This window comes from Jaculus jaculus, chromosome 5 (genome assembly GCF_020740685.1).
Source record: "Jaculus jaculus isolate mJacJac1 chromosome 5, mJacJac1.mat.Y.cur, whole genome shotgun sequence".
In the NCBI taxonomy this organism is placed as follows: domain Eukaryota; kingdom Metazoa; phylum Chordata; class Mammalia; order Rodentia; family Dipodidae; genus Jaculus; species Jaculus jaculus.
In genome coordinates, this window is record NC_059106.1 from 86652539 (window position 1) to 86667682 (window position 15144).

A 15144-nucleotide genomic window follows, 5' to 3' on the forward strand; every position below is an offset into this window, starting at 1 on the left:
TATATATTATATTATATTATATTATATTATATTATATTATATTAACTCTTCTTTAAGAAATTTCTAGGGGGATGGAGAGATAACTCAGTTGTTAAGGCATTTGCCTGCAAAGCCTAAGGACTCTGGTTCTAAAGGCCCTGGCATACCATTTCCTCTCCCCCTTTCTCTCTCTCTCTCTCATCCCCCTTTCTGTCTTTCTCTCTGTCTCCCTCTCTCTCAAATTAATTATCAATTAAAAAAATAATTTTTTTAAAAAGAAATTTCTAAGAAAGGCAAGTCTATAAAGACAAAAATATATAACATATTGCTGTAGAGTGGAAGTAGATATAGGAGCTGACTATATAGAAACATCTGGTTGGAGTAGCAAACAGTACATGATCTTATTTTGCTTGTGTGTAAGTATATACACATGTATATTTTTTGTTTTAAAAAAATTTTATTTATTTATTTGAGGGGGGGCAAAGAGAGAGAGAGAGAGAGACAGAGAGAGAGAATGGGAATGATGTCAGAGCCTCCAGCCACTGCAAATGAATTCCAGACACATGCACCACCTTGTGTATCTGGCTTATGAGGGTCCCTGAGAATTGAAATGAAGTCCTGCGGCTTTGCAGGTAAGTGCCTTAACTACTAAGCCATCTCTCCAGCCCCATATGTGTATTTTTGAGGTAAGGTTTCATGTAGCCCAGGCTGGCCTCCAAATCACTACACAACCCAGAATGACCTAGAACTTCTGATTCTCCTACCTTGATAGAGGGATTACAGGTGTGTACCACCATGCAAGGTGATTTAAATAATTGCTATTATTTTATATGTCCTTATGTATGTAGCATGTGTGGCATGCATGTATGTGTATACACATGTTCATATGCAGGTGGACAAATGTGTTTGAGCATGTGGACACACATGTGATGGAGTGTAAGTGGATGTAAATGTGAGGGAGTTCGCATAATGTGCATGTGGAGGCCAGAATGTGACCCTGGGTGTCTTCCTCAGTTGCTCTTCACCTTTGGATTTTTTATTGTTGTTGTTTGCTTGTGAGCAGGGTTTCTCATTGAACCTGTAGCTCACTGCTTCAGCATATCCCAGGGATCTTCCTTTCTCTACCTCTCCAGTGCTGGGATCACAATACCAATGTGCCTGGATTTTATGGGGGTGCTAAGGGAATCTATACTATGTCCTTATGCTTTCATGACAAGCACTTTACCAACTGAGCCATCTCCCCAGCCCCATGCCCAGTTTTATGCACTGCTGGTGATTAAATCCAAGGACTTAGGCATGCTAGGCCCACTTTGACAACTGAACTACATTCCTAGTCCTCACAATTTCAAGTTTTCTAGAAATCACTTAATAGCAGTTACAGGGGTAAATTCTATGGTATGTAAATCAAACCTCCCTAATTTTGTTAAAGGACAGGGGGAATGAAATATTTGCCCTAATTTTTCTATAGGAATTATATCTCAGAGAAACCAAATTTCTGGTAAGAAAAAATGTATTTTATATGAAAAGCCCAATTAATAAATACAGAAGAATGACAATAACATAAAAAGAATCAGTTTATAATGGAACAGCTTGTGAAAGTTTAGACAGCCAAAAGAAATGTAAAAGCTTGACTCATGAGTTTCCAGAAGAGAAAAAAAGACTACTGAGCTAGATTCTGAGGTCAAGGCAGTTCATGTGACATCCTTACAAAGAATCTAGCACATTCTGCCTGTGTCCTGAGAAGAAGTAATGTACTAATTAATGTGTTTTGTGAAAGAAAGTTCACAGCATAAAAAACAATGAATCTGGGGCTGAAGAAATGGTTCAGCAGTTAAGTCGCTTGCCTGCAAAGCCTAAGAATCCGGGTTCAATTCCCTAGAACCCACATAAGCCAGATTCACAAAGTGGCATATGTATCTGGAGTTCATTTGCAATGGCAAGGGGCCCTGGAATACCCACATATTCTCTTTGTCTCTCAAATAATGTATTTAAAAAAATCATAAAACATTGAGTTGGCCATGGTGGCATATGCCTTTAATCCCAGCACTTAGGTGGCAGAGGAAGGAGGATCACCATGAGTTCGAGGCCACCCTGAGACTACATAGTGAATTCCAAGTCAGTGTGGACTAGTGACATATCAACAAACAAACAAACCAAACAAAAAACAAAACATATGGCACAGATTCTCTTAGCTACCTTGATTCAGATCTACAGTACACAGTGTACAGTGTAGAGTATAATGCAGAACAGAATGACATAGAATATAAAGTTTGGAGATAGGGAGATAGCTTAGTAGTTAAAAGTTTGCCTGCAAAGTCTGCTGACCCAGTTTCAATTCCCTTGTGCCCACATAAAGCTAGATGCATAAGAGGTGCATGCATCTGGATTTCATTTGCAGCAACAAGAGGGGGTGATCCTCTCTCTCAAATAAATAAAAAATAATTAATATATGTAAAAATAATAAACTTAGGTCTGGAAAGATAGCTTTGCAGTTAAGGTGCTTGCTTGCAAAGCCTAAGGACCCTGGTTAGATTCCTCAATAAACATAAACCAGATGGACAAGGTGGCACATGCATTTGGAGTCCATTTGCAGTGGCTAGAGGCCCTAGCATACCCGTTCTCTTTTTCTATACTTGCCCATTACTCTCACTCTTCTTCCCTCTCTCTCTCAAATAAATAAATAAAATATTTAAATAATAATAATAAAGTTAGGTGCAGAAAGACATACAGCAAATTTAATTCCCAGACATAGAAGCTGCTTGGCATATGTGTTAAAAAGATTACCACTATTAAGGAGAAGCCAACGGCTTTAAACTGAGAAAACAGGAAAGCTGCCCTAAAAACAAGGCAAAACTCATTCAAGATCAAGATAATAATACAAATTCTTTTGAATGGAAAAGATCTGAGGGAAGAATGTTGAAGGAGATCTCTCACATCCCCAGGTCAGCGTACAGAAGCTTCCAAACATCCACAAGCTTCTACATCTGCGTTCATCTCAACCTAGCAGTAGAACTTTGAGGCACCAGCTTGTGGTGCTCATTTTGGAAGAATGAAAGATGCAAGAGAGGGGTTATGGAACGTTCTACACAGTTCCAGTGACCTGTTGAAGTTCCAAAAGGTAATGCAGGGTCAGAATCCCTGTTAGTGAGACCACTGTGTGAAGCTATGAAGGTCAAACCTAAGTTATAATAGAGACCACAGATGTTAGAGATTGTTAGAGGCAGGACCATGGGACATATGCCAAGAAAAAGCTGCAGGCTTGGAGGCATCTCTGGCCCATAACAGAAGTACAGGCTGCACAGCTGGAGAAGTGGGGCTATGTAAGCCTTCTGTTATTCAGAGGATTTTATCATGACATCCAGATAAAGGACATGGAGTAGGGTCTTGTGTTCACTCTTCTTGCTTTAGTCCAATCTTTTCTTGCTATGCCCATATCCCTCCCTTCCTTTTTGAATGAGAAAGAGTATTCTATGCCATTATATGTTAAATGTACATAACTTTGATTTTACAGAGCTGGAAGTTGGAAGATTGCCTTGAGTCTCAGATGAGACTGTGAACTCTGGAACAATGTTGGAACTGGTAAAAACTATTAAGACTTCCACAGTTGTATTGAATGTATTTTGCATCATTAGGTGGCTATGAGTTATAGGGCCAGAGGCTGAATGTAAAATGTCCCCAATAGACTTATGTGTTTGAACACTTAATCCCAAATTTGTGTCACTGTTTGGGAAGGTTGTGGGACCTTTAGGAAGTACAGCCTTGCTGAAGGAAGTGTGTCACTAGGGGGCAGGTTTTTAAGTATTAAAAACTAGCCCTGCCTACTGTTCTCAGTCTATTGCCTCTCTGCTAATGTGATGCCAGTCTCCTGCTCCTGTCATGCTTTCCCTGCCATGGTGAACTCTACTCTCTGGAACTGTGACCCAAAATAAACTCTTTCATTCCTAAGCTGCTTCTGGTCAGGTATTTAGTCCCAACAACAAAGTAACTGACACGTCCCTACTGAAATAGGTAGATCTCCATTATGCTAAATTAGTAAATAAAAAAGCTGACTGAAAGTTGTGATAGAGAATTCAGAATGCTGCTACTGGAGCTGTAGAACAATCTTGGCATCACTAGATACAATAATATACTTTATGACACTGGCATGATGCAATGAGCACACAGAATCAGCTGCTAAGGGTCCAAGCCAAATAATAAATGAAGTAAAACATGCCTGAATGTAATCATGGCTCTGTGTCTAATTAGCAGCTCATGTAGTATAAGTAATGAATAGTAAGACAAGCTTTAAGGCAAATCATTCAAATACAAATGGTAGGACATTCCCCAGTGCCTGGTTTTATACTTCACAGCATTAGAAACAACAAAAGAAAAGTGTGGAGCATTATTACAGAAAGTCATAATAATCTTAAAGATAAACAGCCTATTTATAATATATGAATCACAGCCTGAGTGGGTCCTGATTTTAAGAAACATGCTTTAAAACAACATTTTGGGACATCTGGGGAATCTGAATAATGATTAAACATTTGAAATCATTGTGGAATTGTTAATTAAGTATGATACCAACATGGTGGTTATATTTTTGTATTAATCTTTTATCTGTGAAGGCAATGACATAATGTATAAAATTTGTTTTTAAATATCTTAACAATGTTTTAAGTGGCCATAATGCACATGTAATGAGATTAGTAATGTGTCAAAATTATTAAACCATGGTGACAGGTACGTGATGGGACATGGACTTCATGGTTCTATCCTCTCCACTTTAGGTGTATTAATTTTTCATATGAGAAAAGGTTAGGGAACAAATAAAAATTGTAAAACAGAAATGAAAAAGTAAAAGAATAAAAAGAACAAAATTCACAAGAAATTTGGATAAAGACTAGTGTGGAATCAGAAGACAAGTAGTACATGAAGACAAGCTTTGAAGAGAATCATGTAGGAGAGAACAGAAGTAAAGTAAAAAGACATCAGAGACATGAAGAAACAGAATTCCAATATTTAAAGATATATGAAAGAGGCATGTAAATCTGGAAAGGATAAAAAGTGGAATTTCGATGGCAAGATATAGACTAAAGAAAACATCTGAGTCAGTAAATAGTACAATTTTCAAATAATAATGACTAAGTAAATTATCCTACTCCCCTAAAATTTCAAATTATATACTTCAAAAAAAGTATTAAGTTCCTTTCAACATAAGAATTTCAAAATGAGAAAATTGATTATATTCATTTTTTTCTAAGACACAATTTTCCAAATAATAAGCAAATGTTCAGGAAATTATAAAAATACATAAACCCATTGGTATAAAATGGCTACCTACTTAGTTTGCTGCAGTGGAAAATATAAGACAAGGTTTTACAGCAGCTGTGAAACAATCAGTGAAACAAGGGCCCTTGCCACAGAGTATTCTCTGGAGAACGGCAAACTATAAGCCCCGTGAGGACTAGTCAACTAGCTGGCTTCATCCTCTATGCTCAGCTTCAAGTATGGTGTCAACTTCTGTTTCTGAACTACTAGAGCCTGAATGGGGTGGGGAGAGGGAAGTGTGAAGGGGTCAGTTAATGATGATAATGCCCAAGATTGTTGGCTTTGGAGCCACAGGTATGCATGTGTGAGACCAACCTAATGATCCCAGAATCCTTTCTACTTGTAAGAAAAATAAAAGCTTTTCCTTAAGAATTTTTTCAGGTGTACATTTTAGTATTGCTATACATCTCTACGTAGTTGGTTCCTAGAACACTGAAGAATTTGCTGTTATTCTCAAATAGTTTATAAATAATGAATATAATACAAAATTCAAAGCCATAAATATTTTAAGCTGTACTGCTTTGATCTACTATTCACTCTCTTGACTTGCAAAACTCTTATGTTAAAAATATAGTTTTGTTTGCATGGCAAAGTCCAAGTTAACATGAATCTGTCAAACATCCCTTACCATCTTGACCAATAAAAAGTTTATAATTTTTTATTTTCCTTAGACCTATCAGAAAGAGGAAATATTTTCAGCCTCATTGCAACCATTTTTTTATTATGTCCAGGTGTATTCTGGAACTTCTAAAAAGTATTAAATGTCTTGACACAAGATATTTCAGATTTATTAGACCTAAAGTTTTATCTAGCCCAAGATTAACATCATAAGCATGTTAATTCTAACATGTTTTACACCAGGAATTAAAGTTAAAACTTACATTCGAGCTGTGCAACCACATCTCCAGGGTCGATTGCTTCAGGAAACACCTGTGGAAGAGAATGAGGGAAGCAGGATGGGGAAGAGAAGCAAAAGGAAAAGACATGAATAAGACTTATGTTCTTCCCATTCTTATTCTCAGAATAGAATTTCTTTCCCCACCAAAGAAATTTTGGGATTGTTCTGGTTTTGAGAGAGAGTTTGGTTTTGAGAGCCTCCCAAATACCTAGTTTACAGGAATAAGCCACCATGCCCAGCCTCTAAGGAGACTTTTGACATTAGTAAGAGCCATCATCTTCGCTCCAATTGCCAGGATCATCATGAAAGCTCACCCTCCTTCTCCAACCTCACCTGCTAGAACTTTCCCTCTACCTTCTCACCTCTCTCCTCCATCCACCTGGCCCTTCTTGTTCCTCCTGCTCAGTAAGCCTACTCTTCACAAGCATTTATATTTGTTAGCTCTCTCCTGAGAATGTGTTTTCCCCTAGAGCTTGTCTCATCCAAGCTCAGTATAAATGTCACTGCTTTCCAGGACCACCCTTCAAAATTCTATGTATTTCCCCTAATCCCCTTGCCCTTCCTTTACTGTATTTATGAAGTTGCAATAAGGGAGAACTTTTCCTTGTTTGTCACATGTCCTTAATACCTACAACAATCTATGGAACACAGCAAGTACTGGGACATTAATTGTGGAGAATGGGAAGGAGATACAGGAGGAAGAGAGGGAAGAAGGAGTGAGGGAACAAAGGAGGACTGGAATTATCATCAAAAACAGCCATTTAGAGATAAGAAAATAGACTTACAAAAAGAAGAACCACAAGATATTCTGAAATAAAACATGACATTTTATTGCTGTTTACACAAAGTCCACTAGAATATTTTAGAAAACAGGCTGATCTATATTAAGAAAAAGGGTAACTGAAACAATTAGTAAGGATACATATTTATTTTTAAACTTCCATCTTAATTAAATATAAATTATATAAATGAATTAAACCAAAACACAGTCAGCAAAAACAATGTTAATAATAACAGGTTTTTATTCAAAAACTGGAATCACTTTGATTTTTCTGTTGTGTCATATATTTGAACTCACCTTTTCAAACACCATTCTGGCATTGAAGACCAGCGGAAAAGTGGCTGGGACACATTGTGTCTTTTTGTATTGGCCAAACACACAGATACTAAGATAGATGTCCTCCTTGTCTTTCAGCACCACTCCTGGACAAGTTACCTGAGAGAAATTAGATGAATGAATATAACAGGATTGTAAAACTTCACTAAAATGATATCAAATACTACATAAAACAGTAGCCATAACCTAATACAAGTGCTCACAGATAGAAACACATAAACAGAGAGAGAGAGACTTTAGTATTTACAGAGTTTTAAATGAGTTGGTGTTATAATTTTCATCCCTCTGAGAAATCTACGATTTTCCCTCTGGTTATCTGTGCCACATTTAAAACTCTATGTACTGGCCCTTGGGATCACTGCCAATAATTTTAAACAGTCTGCATTAGGCTCCCACTTTTTACTGAATGCTGACATAAAGTTATTCTGCATAATTTAGTCACAAAGGACTAACACTCAGCAGAAATCAAACATACTATAGAACAAAAAATAAAGACTGATGAAAAGCACAAATCTACCTCCATCATCCTAAATAGCCAAGACATAGATACTATCATAAGAAACAATATGATAAAATTTCAAGCTAGTAACTTGAAAGTTTCTGGTTCAATGAAGTATAATTTTAATATTAAATAACATTTAAACACCCTTATTGATATAAAATATAGGGATATAATTCAGTTTTTCAAAATGAAACACAGCAATTTCTTTGAACCTGCAACATTCCAATGTCAATGATCAGCCATACAATTAAGTAGATATTAAAGGATCTTTAATATTTGAGACTAACAAAGTAATATTACATAATAACCTACCCTCTAACAATATATTTGGATTGTAAGGTGCCACTCTTGGCGGCACATGCCTGTAATCTAAGCACTCAAAACACTGAGGCAAGAAGAATATGGGTTCAAGGGTAGCCTAAGCTACATTAGACCCTGACTCAAGAGAGAAAGGAGTATTCTATTTTTCTCTGAAAAAACACATTAGTTTCTTAACCCATATCTTTCCATTATCTGCAATGTAATGTTAGATAATATAAGTAGTCATAACTTTGCTCACTTTTCCATTGTATCTCATTCATTTACTATTACAACCCCACAAAACCATATGCCAACTATCATTTCCTATACAAAAGTTTGTTTAACTTATCAGGTATGATAACTCAATTCAATCTGATTCAAACATTTAGCATAAACTAAAAGGTTTTTTTTGCAGTTTTCTTTTTTTTCACAATTTTTATTAACATTTTCCATGATTATAAAAAACATCCCATGGTAATACCCCCCATTCTCTTAAAGTGAGATCATTATCTGCATTCATTCTAATAAACTAGCATTTTATGCATATCTCTTTTATTTTATAACAAATTTCTTGAGGACATAAATTTTTTATTTTTCTCATTTATATATGTGCCAGCCAGCTCTGGGTAGTACATTAATTTTCCATTTTAGCATTTACATATAGTCCTTTACAATATTTTGAGATGATAATATTTCACACATATTTTGAGACTGACAAGTGTGCTTTTCATGTTCATAGTAGGTAACATACATTATCATAGATTAATAAGATACCTATAATGTAGAAATACTTTGTTATATTATATTTATATAACCTATATTTTGCTGTGTAATATGAGTAGAAAATAGTTTATCAATGAATAAATAATAAGAAAAAGTAAACTGTCAGTATTAAGAAGCTTAGATTTTATTTAGTAAAACTTCAGATATTTATATGTAAGAGTAACAGAGTCACAAAAAAGCTAAGGTTTTCACTAACTGGAGGTCACAAAGTCAATGAGCCACAAGATTACGTTAATACCTGCAAAGAGCTTGGAGCAGTGCCTGACAGTATTTATCAGTATTGGTGCTGTTAGATAAACCTGCTTTGCCCTCTTCACACAGGATGGCATTAAGTAAAGGAGGAAAACTTTATGTTCCATTGTACATGGCAGATAAGAATATTTGTGTGCCAGGATACTGATTCTATTTTCTTCACTATTTGCTAATTTTTCGTTAATAAATTCATAACTGACGACTGAAAACTGAAACGGTCAGAGTACTTCTAAACCTGTGCTCTTCCACATGGCAGCTTCCATCTACTTCCACCTAGAGAAGTACCTAGTCCAAAGGTAACTGAAAATGCACACTGGGTTTTAAATACCTAAAACAAAGAATATAAAATATCTCAATAACTTTTATACTAACTAAAGTTTGAAATGATATTTTGAATATAATGATTTAAAATTAATCATATCTACTTCCAACTTTGTTATTAGTCAGTGTATTTGTGTCCATGCATGTGTGTGCACATGTATATGCATGTTCCTATGTTTGTGGGAAACCATGTTGTGTGCAGGTGCATGTGCATGGGTATGTGTGTATGGTGTGTACATGTATGCATGTTCACAATATGTGTGGACAAACATGTTGGAGGCACGTGTGTGTGTATCTAGGCCAAAAGACAACTGCAGGTGTGGTTCCTCAGGTATTCTGCCCAACTATTATAGATACAGGGTCTCTTCATTGGCCTGAATATTAGCAATTAAACTAGATTACCTGGCCAGCAAGTCTAGGGATCCATGCCTCCCTAGCACTGAGATTACAGGTGCATGCTACCATAGTTGATATTTTCTGTGACTGGGACTCAAAGTCAGGACTTTATCTTGTGCAGTAAACAATTTACCAATGGAACTATTTCCCTAACTCCGTGAAAACTTAACTGTATCTTTGACACAAATTTAAGGCTCATGTTATATATTGTTTTGGTTTTTTTTAGGGAGGGGAGTTGAGGTAGGGTTTCACTCTAGTACAGGCTGACCTGGAATTCACTGTGTATTCTCAGGGTGGCCTTGAACTCACAGCAATCCTCATACCTCTGCCTCCTGAGTGCTGGGATTAAACGTGTGTGCCACCATGCCCAGATTATCATGTTATATTCTTATCAGACATCCCTGCTTTAACTGTCAACATCAGAATTGTGGATTGTCTTTCCTATATGCAATATGCAAAAAAGCATGACTTTTGTCTGACCTACAGTGTTGCAAATTCTGTACTCTTTAGAAGACTCAGCACATTCAAAGAAGAAAGCAAAAAAAAAGAGGGGGGGACTTAAAACAAAACCAGTTGAGACAAATTTTCTTTTTTTTTTTTTAGGTAGGTTTCACTCTAGCTCAGGCTCTCCTGGAATTCACTATGTAGTCTCAGGGTGGCCTCAAACTCACGGTGATCCTCCTACCTTTGCCTCCCGAGTGCTGAGATTAAAGGCGTGCGCCACCACGCCTGGCTTGAGACAAATTTTTAAAAAGGAAACAAGGTGGTTGACTGTAATCATACTGTAGACCATTTCAAAGACCTTAGCCATTATACAGGACTATCTTATGCCCATAAATGAGCTGAGAATGCCTAACAACTCACCTTTGGCAAGCCTAGAAGCTCTGGTAAAGTTGAGTGTGAAGCTAAGCCTGAGCTGTAAACTGCCTGTGAGAGCATAGCTTTACATGCACGTGCCCCAACGTGTGCAGTAATCTTCAGCAAAAGCTAAGAATTACTGGTTCACAACATTTAAGAATAAATTCCAACCCCCAGTAGGACATAAAGCTAACTGAGTGAAGACTTGGGTGGCTATACCTTTACACAACTAGTGAAAGAAGTGTCTGAACAAGCAAAAGCAACACCTGAAATAACAGACAGCAATAGCCTTAGGGTATGGGGAGAGCTGAATAACAAAATGCTTTATTATTTAAAGAGTCCAGTTTTTAAAAAAAAAATTACAACATGCTGAGAAACAGGGAACATGGCAGATGTACAGAAGAAGAAAAAGTTGTTGATAGAAACTTCCCCAGGAAACCCAGAAGATAGGACTACTACCAAAGATACTAGGAAATCAAGGCAATTATGTCAATGCCTCATAGTGAAGCATATCACTAGATATATAAAGTTTTAAACATACCAAGTAGAAATTCTAGAGTTGAATTTTAAGAGTTCAGTACCAGTCTGAAATTCTTGTCCTCACTCTCACCTCTGCTCTTCAGCATAGTACTGGAAGTCCTAGCTCAAACAATAAGACAGGAGAAAAACAAAAGGGATACAATTAGAAAGGAAGAAGTTAGGTTAGCCCTATTCACAGACGACATGATTCTACATATAAATGACCTGAGAACCTTCATCTCAAAATTCTTAAAGGTGATTAACTCCTTTACTCAGCAAAGTAGCAGTATACAAAATCAATGCACAAAAATCAGTAGTCTTTCCAAATGTAAAAGACAAAGATACAGAGAAAGAAATAAGCGACACTGTCCCATTTTCAATAGCAACAACAACAAAAAAATCTTGGAATAACATTAACCAAGGATGAGAAAGACCTATACAATGAAAACATAAAAACACCCAAAGAAAGAAATTGAGGAGGACGAGCGAAAATGGAAAGATCTCCCAAGCTCGTAGATAGGCCAAAACAACATTGTGAAAATGGCAATTTGACCAAAAGCAATATACAGATTTAATGCAATTAAAAACTTTAAAAAGCGGACTACCGGTTAAGATGGCTGCGTAGGTACCACTCCAAAGCAGCCTGGGGGGAAAAAGACCAAAAAAAACAAACCAGCAAAATACACACTTTTACTAAAAAGTGAGGTATATAGGAAATCAGGCTGGCAAAAGCAGCCCCGGCAGCTCTGCCAACTGTGGCGGCAGCGGCGGCCTACCAGAAAGCCACCAGGCTTGGCTACAGCCACAGGAAAAGCCAGGTGCGGGGATTTTCCACTCACACCAGAGCTCTCCGAAGCGCAGGAAACGTGAAGGGAGAGCGGCAGTGAGCAACAGAGGAGCAGACCAGGAGGTAGAAGAACACATGGAACAGCGAGAGATCCAGAGCAGCTGCAGCTCCCTCCCCTCCCCCACCGCCTGAACCCAGCTCTAGCAAACAGAGTAGTGGTCCCGGGACAGGCCACGCCAACTTGAGCCAACAGCAGGACCCAAGCAGGAGCAGAGCCCAGCAGCAACATCAGCGGCTCCGGCACCGGTAACAGCGGCCCCAGCAGCAGCAGATCCAGTAGCAGCAGCAGCAGCAGACCCAGCAGCAGCAGACCCAGGAGCGGAAGCAGCAACAGACCCAGGAGCGGAAGCAGCAGCAGACCCAGCAGCAGCAGCTTCAGTGGCAGTAGTAGCAGACCCAGCAGCACCAGCTTCAGTGGCAGCAGCGGCAGTGGCTCCAGCAGCAGCAACTTCAGCAGCAGCAGTGGCTACAGTAGTGGCAGCTACAGCAGCAGCAGAAGCAGCAGCAGCAGTGGGCCCAGCAGTAGCAGCTTCAGCTGCTGACGGACCCAGCAGATGCAGCTTTAGCAGCAGCAGTTCCAGCAGCGGGGATGCTGATCTGCAGGGCCACAGTTGCCAGGCTCTGTTTGCCCGCAGGAAAAGCCAGTGCCCAGCTCCAGAAATCAGAACAGCAACCTGACGACCAGGCAGTAACTTGACTGAGACCAAAATCATCCAAGGTAACTGGGATTGCACCAGGGAAGGGTCTTACTTGATCACAAGCTGACTTGGATCCCTCAACAGACCAGAAATCTTAACCTCTGTGTTGACAGAGGATCTGGTTGTTATAATAACTACCCTGGCATACATACTTGGGGCTGTTTTTGATTGAATGGGTACAGTGTTTCGTTAATATTTAGAATCTACCTATATTTATTCCACTCAGCCTACTTGAACACTCCCATAGCAGGGAAACTCAAACCCTAAGAGCACCTTTGTAGATACTTTGTAGATACTCTGTGAGTCTTAAGAGCCACACCAAACACCTTAAGCTCCTACGCTGAAAATATATAACATCAAATCAATTGATACAGCTAAGAATACCCAGCTAGCTAGAAAATCCAAGCATTAATTTAATCCAAGATGCAAAAATATATATATTTTAACACAAGAAACACTAAAAAGAAGACAATATAAATCCACCTGAAAGTATTAATGTATCAGAAATGACCTCCAGTGAGAATGAGTTAGAGGAAATGCCCGAGAAAGATTTCAAAAGAATGATTGTAAATATGTTCAAACAAGTCAGAGAACAAATCAAAGGAGTCAAAGAGAAATTTAAAGAGGAAATCAAAGGAATCAAAGAAGATGTAGGACACCAATTTCATGAAATAAAGAAGGCAATATAAGACATAAATAAAGAAATAGAAATAATAAAGAAAAACGAGTCAGAATTACTAGCAATGAAGAACACAGTTAATGAAATAAAAAACAAAATAGAAAACCTCACCAGTAGAATGGATGAAAGATACTTCATAATATCTAGGCTAGAAGACCAGGTGGCAGATCTAATACTGTCGCACAAAGAGAAAGACAAACTTAAAGAAAAGTATGAGTGGGAATTTCAAGATATTCGGGATACTATGTAAAGATCAAATATAAGAATTCAGGCCAGAGTAGAAGGAGAATAATTCCACTCCAAAGGCATAGTAGGTGTCTTCAAAAAAAATCATATAAGAAATTTCCGCCAAATTGGGAAGGAGGTACCAATGCAGATACAGGAAGCCTTTAGAACCCCAGCCAGACAAAACCTGGAAAGAACCTCTCCTCGTCATATTATAATCAAACTACCAAACACACAAACCAAGGGAAAAATACTAAAAGCAGTTAGAGAGAAAAATCAAGTTACCTACAAAAGCAAGCCCATCAGGATCACAGCACATTATTCAACACAAACTTTAAAAGCCAGAAAGGTGTGGAGTGATGTATTCCAACTTCTGAAAGATAACAACTGTCAACCAAGGTTACTTTATCCTGCAAAGTTATCCATTCAAATAGACGGAGAAATAAGCACATTCCACAACAAAAGCAGGTTAAAGGAGTATTTGAAGACAAAACCAGCTCTAAAGAAAATACTTGATAGAATCCTCCATGCTGAAGAAAAGGAAGAGCACACATATAAGGAACCTAGAAAAAACAAGCAATATTCAAATACTAGTTAACACAAGAGAGCACAGGGAGAACCGGAACCACACACACACACACACACACACACACAAAAAGGCAAACATAAATATACACCTTTCAATAATATCTCTTAATATCAACGGCCTCAATGCCCCAACGAAAAGACATAAGTTTGCAGACTGGGTTAAAAAGCAGGATCCGAGCCAGGCGTGGTGGCGCATGCCTTTTCCCAGCACTTGGGAGGCAGAGGTACGAGGATCACCATGAGTTCAAGGCCACCCTGAGACTACAGAGTTAATTCCAGGTCAGCCTGGACCAGAGTGAGACCCTACCTCAAAAACAAAAACAAAAACAAAAACAAAAACAAAAACAAAAACAAAAACAAAAACAAAAAAAAAAAAAGCAGGATCCTACAATTTGTTATCTCCAAGAAACTCACCTTTCTACAAAGGATAGACATTATCTTAGGGTGAAAGGTTGGAAGATGGTGTTTCAAGCAAATGGGCCTAGAAAACAAGCAGGGATTGCTATCCTAATACCTGACAAGGTAGACTTTAGTCCAACGTTAGTCAAGAAAGATAAAGATGGTCACTTTATATTGATTAAGGGCACACTCCAACAGGAGGACATTACAATCCTAAACATATGTATCTAGCATGCTCCCAAATTCATCAAACACTATTAGATCTAAGGTCACAGATAACACCAAACACAGTGGTGGTGGGTAACTTTAACACCTCACTCTCATCAATTGACAGGTCATCCCAGGAAAAAATAAGCAGAGAGGCATATGGACTAAATGAGGTCATAGAAGGAATGGACCTAACAGATATATACAGGACATTTCATCCCAATGCTGCAGAATATACATTCTTTTCAGCAGCACATGGGAAATTC

At 38.0% G+C, this 15144-nt stretch overlaps 1 protein-coding gene across 4 annotated transcripts in view; it reads right to left on the reverse strand.

Annotated features, from left to right (window-relative positions):
* Spata6 (spermatogenesis associated 6) overlaps window positions 1-15144 on the reverse strand; it is a 147653-nt gene that overhangs the window by 120531 nt on the left and 11978 nt on the right. For 3 of the 4 annotated variants that reach the window (XM_004663247.2, XM_004663245.2, XM_045150888.1), the window contains exons 2-3: window positions 7266-7403; window positions 6171-6219 (exon numbers count right to left, since the gene is read on the reverse strand). In XM_004663247.2, coding sequence (XP_004663304.1) covers window positions 6171-6219; window positions 7266-7403 — 187 coding nt within the window. Of the gene's footprint in view, window positions 1-6170; window positions 6220-7265; window positions 7404-11257; window positions 11356-15144 lie in introns of all 4 variants that reach the window. The other variant, XM_045150889.1, reaches the window with a different exon arrangement.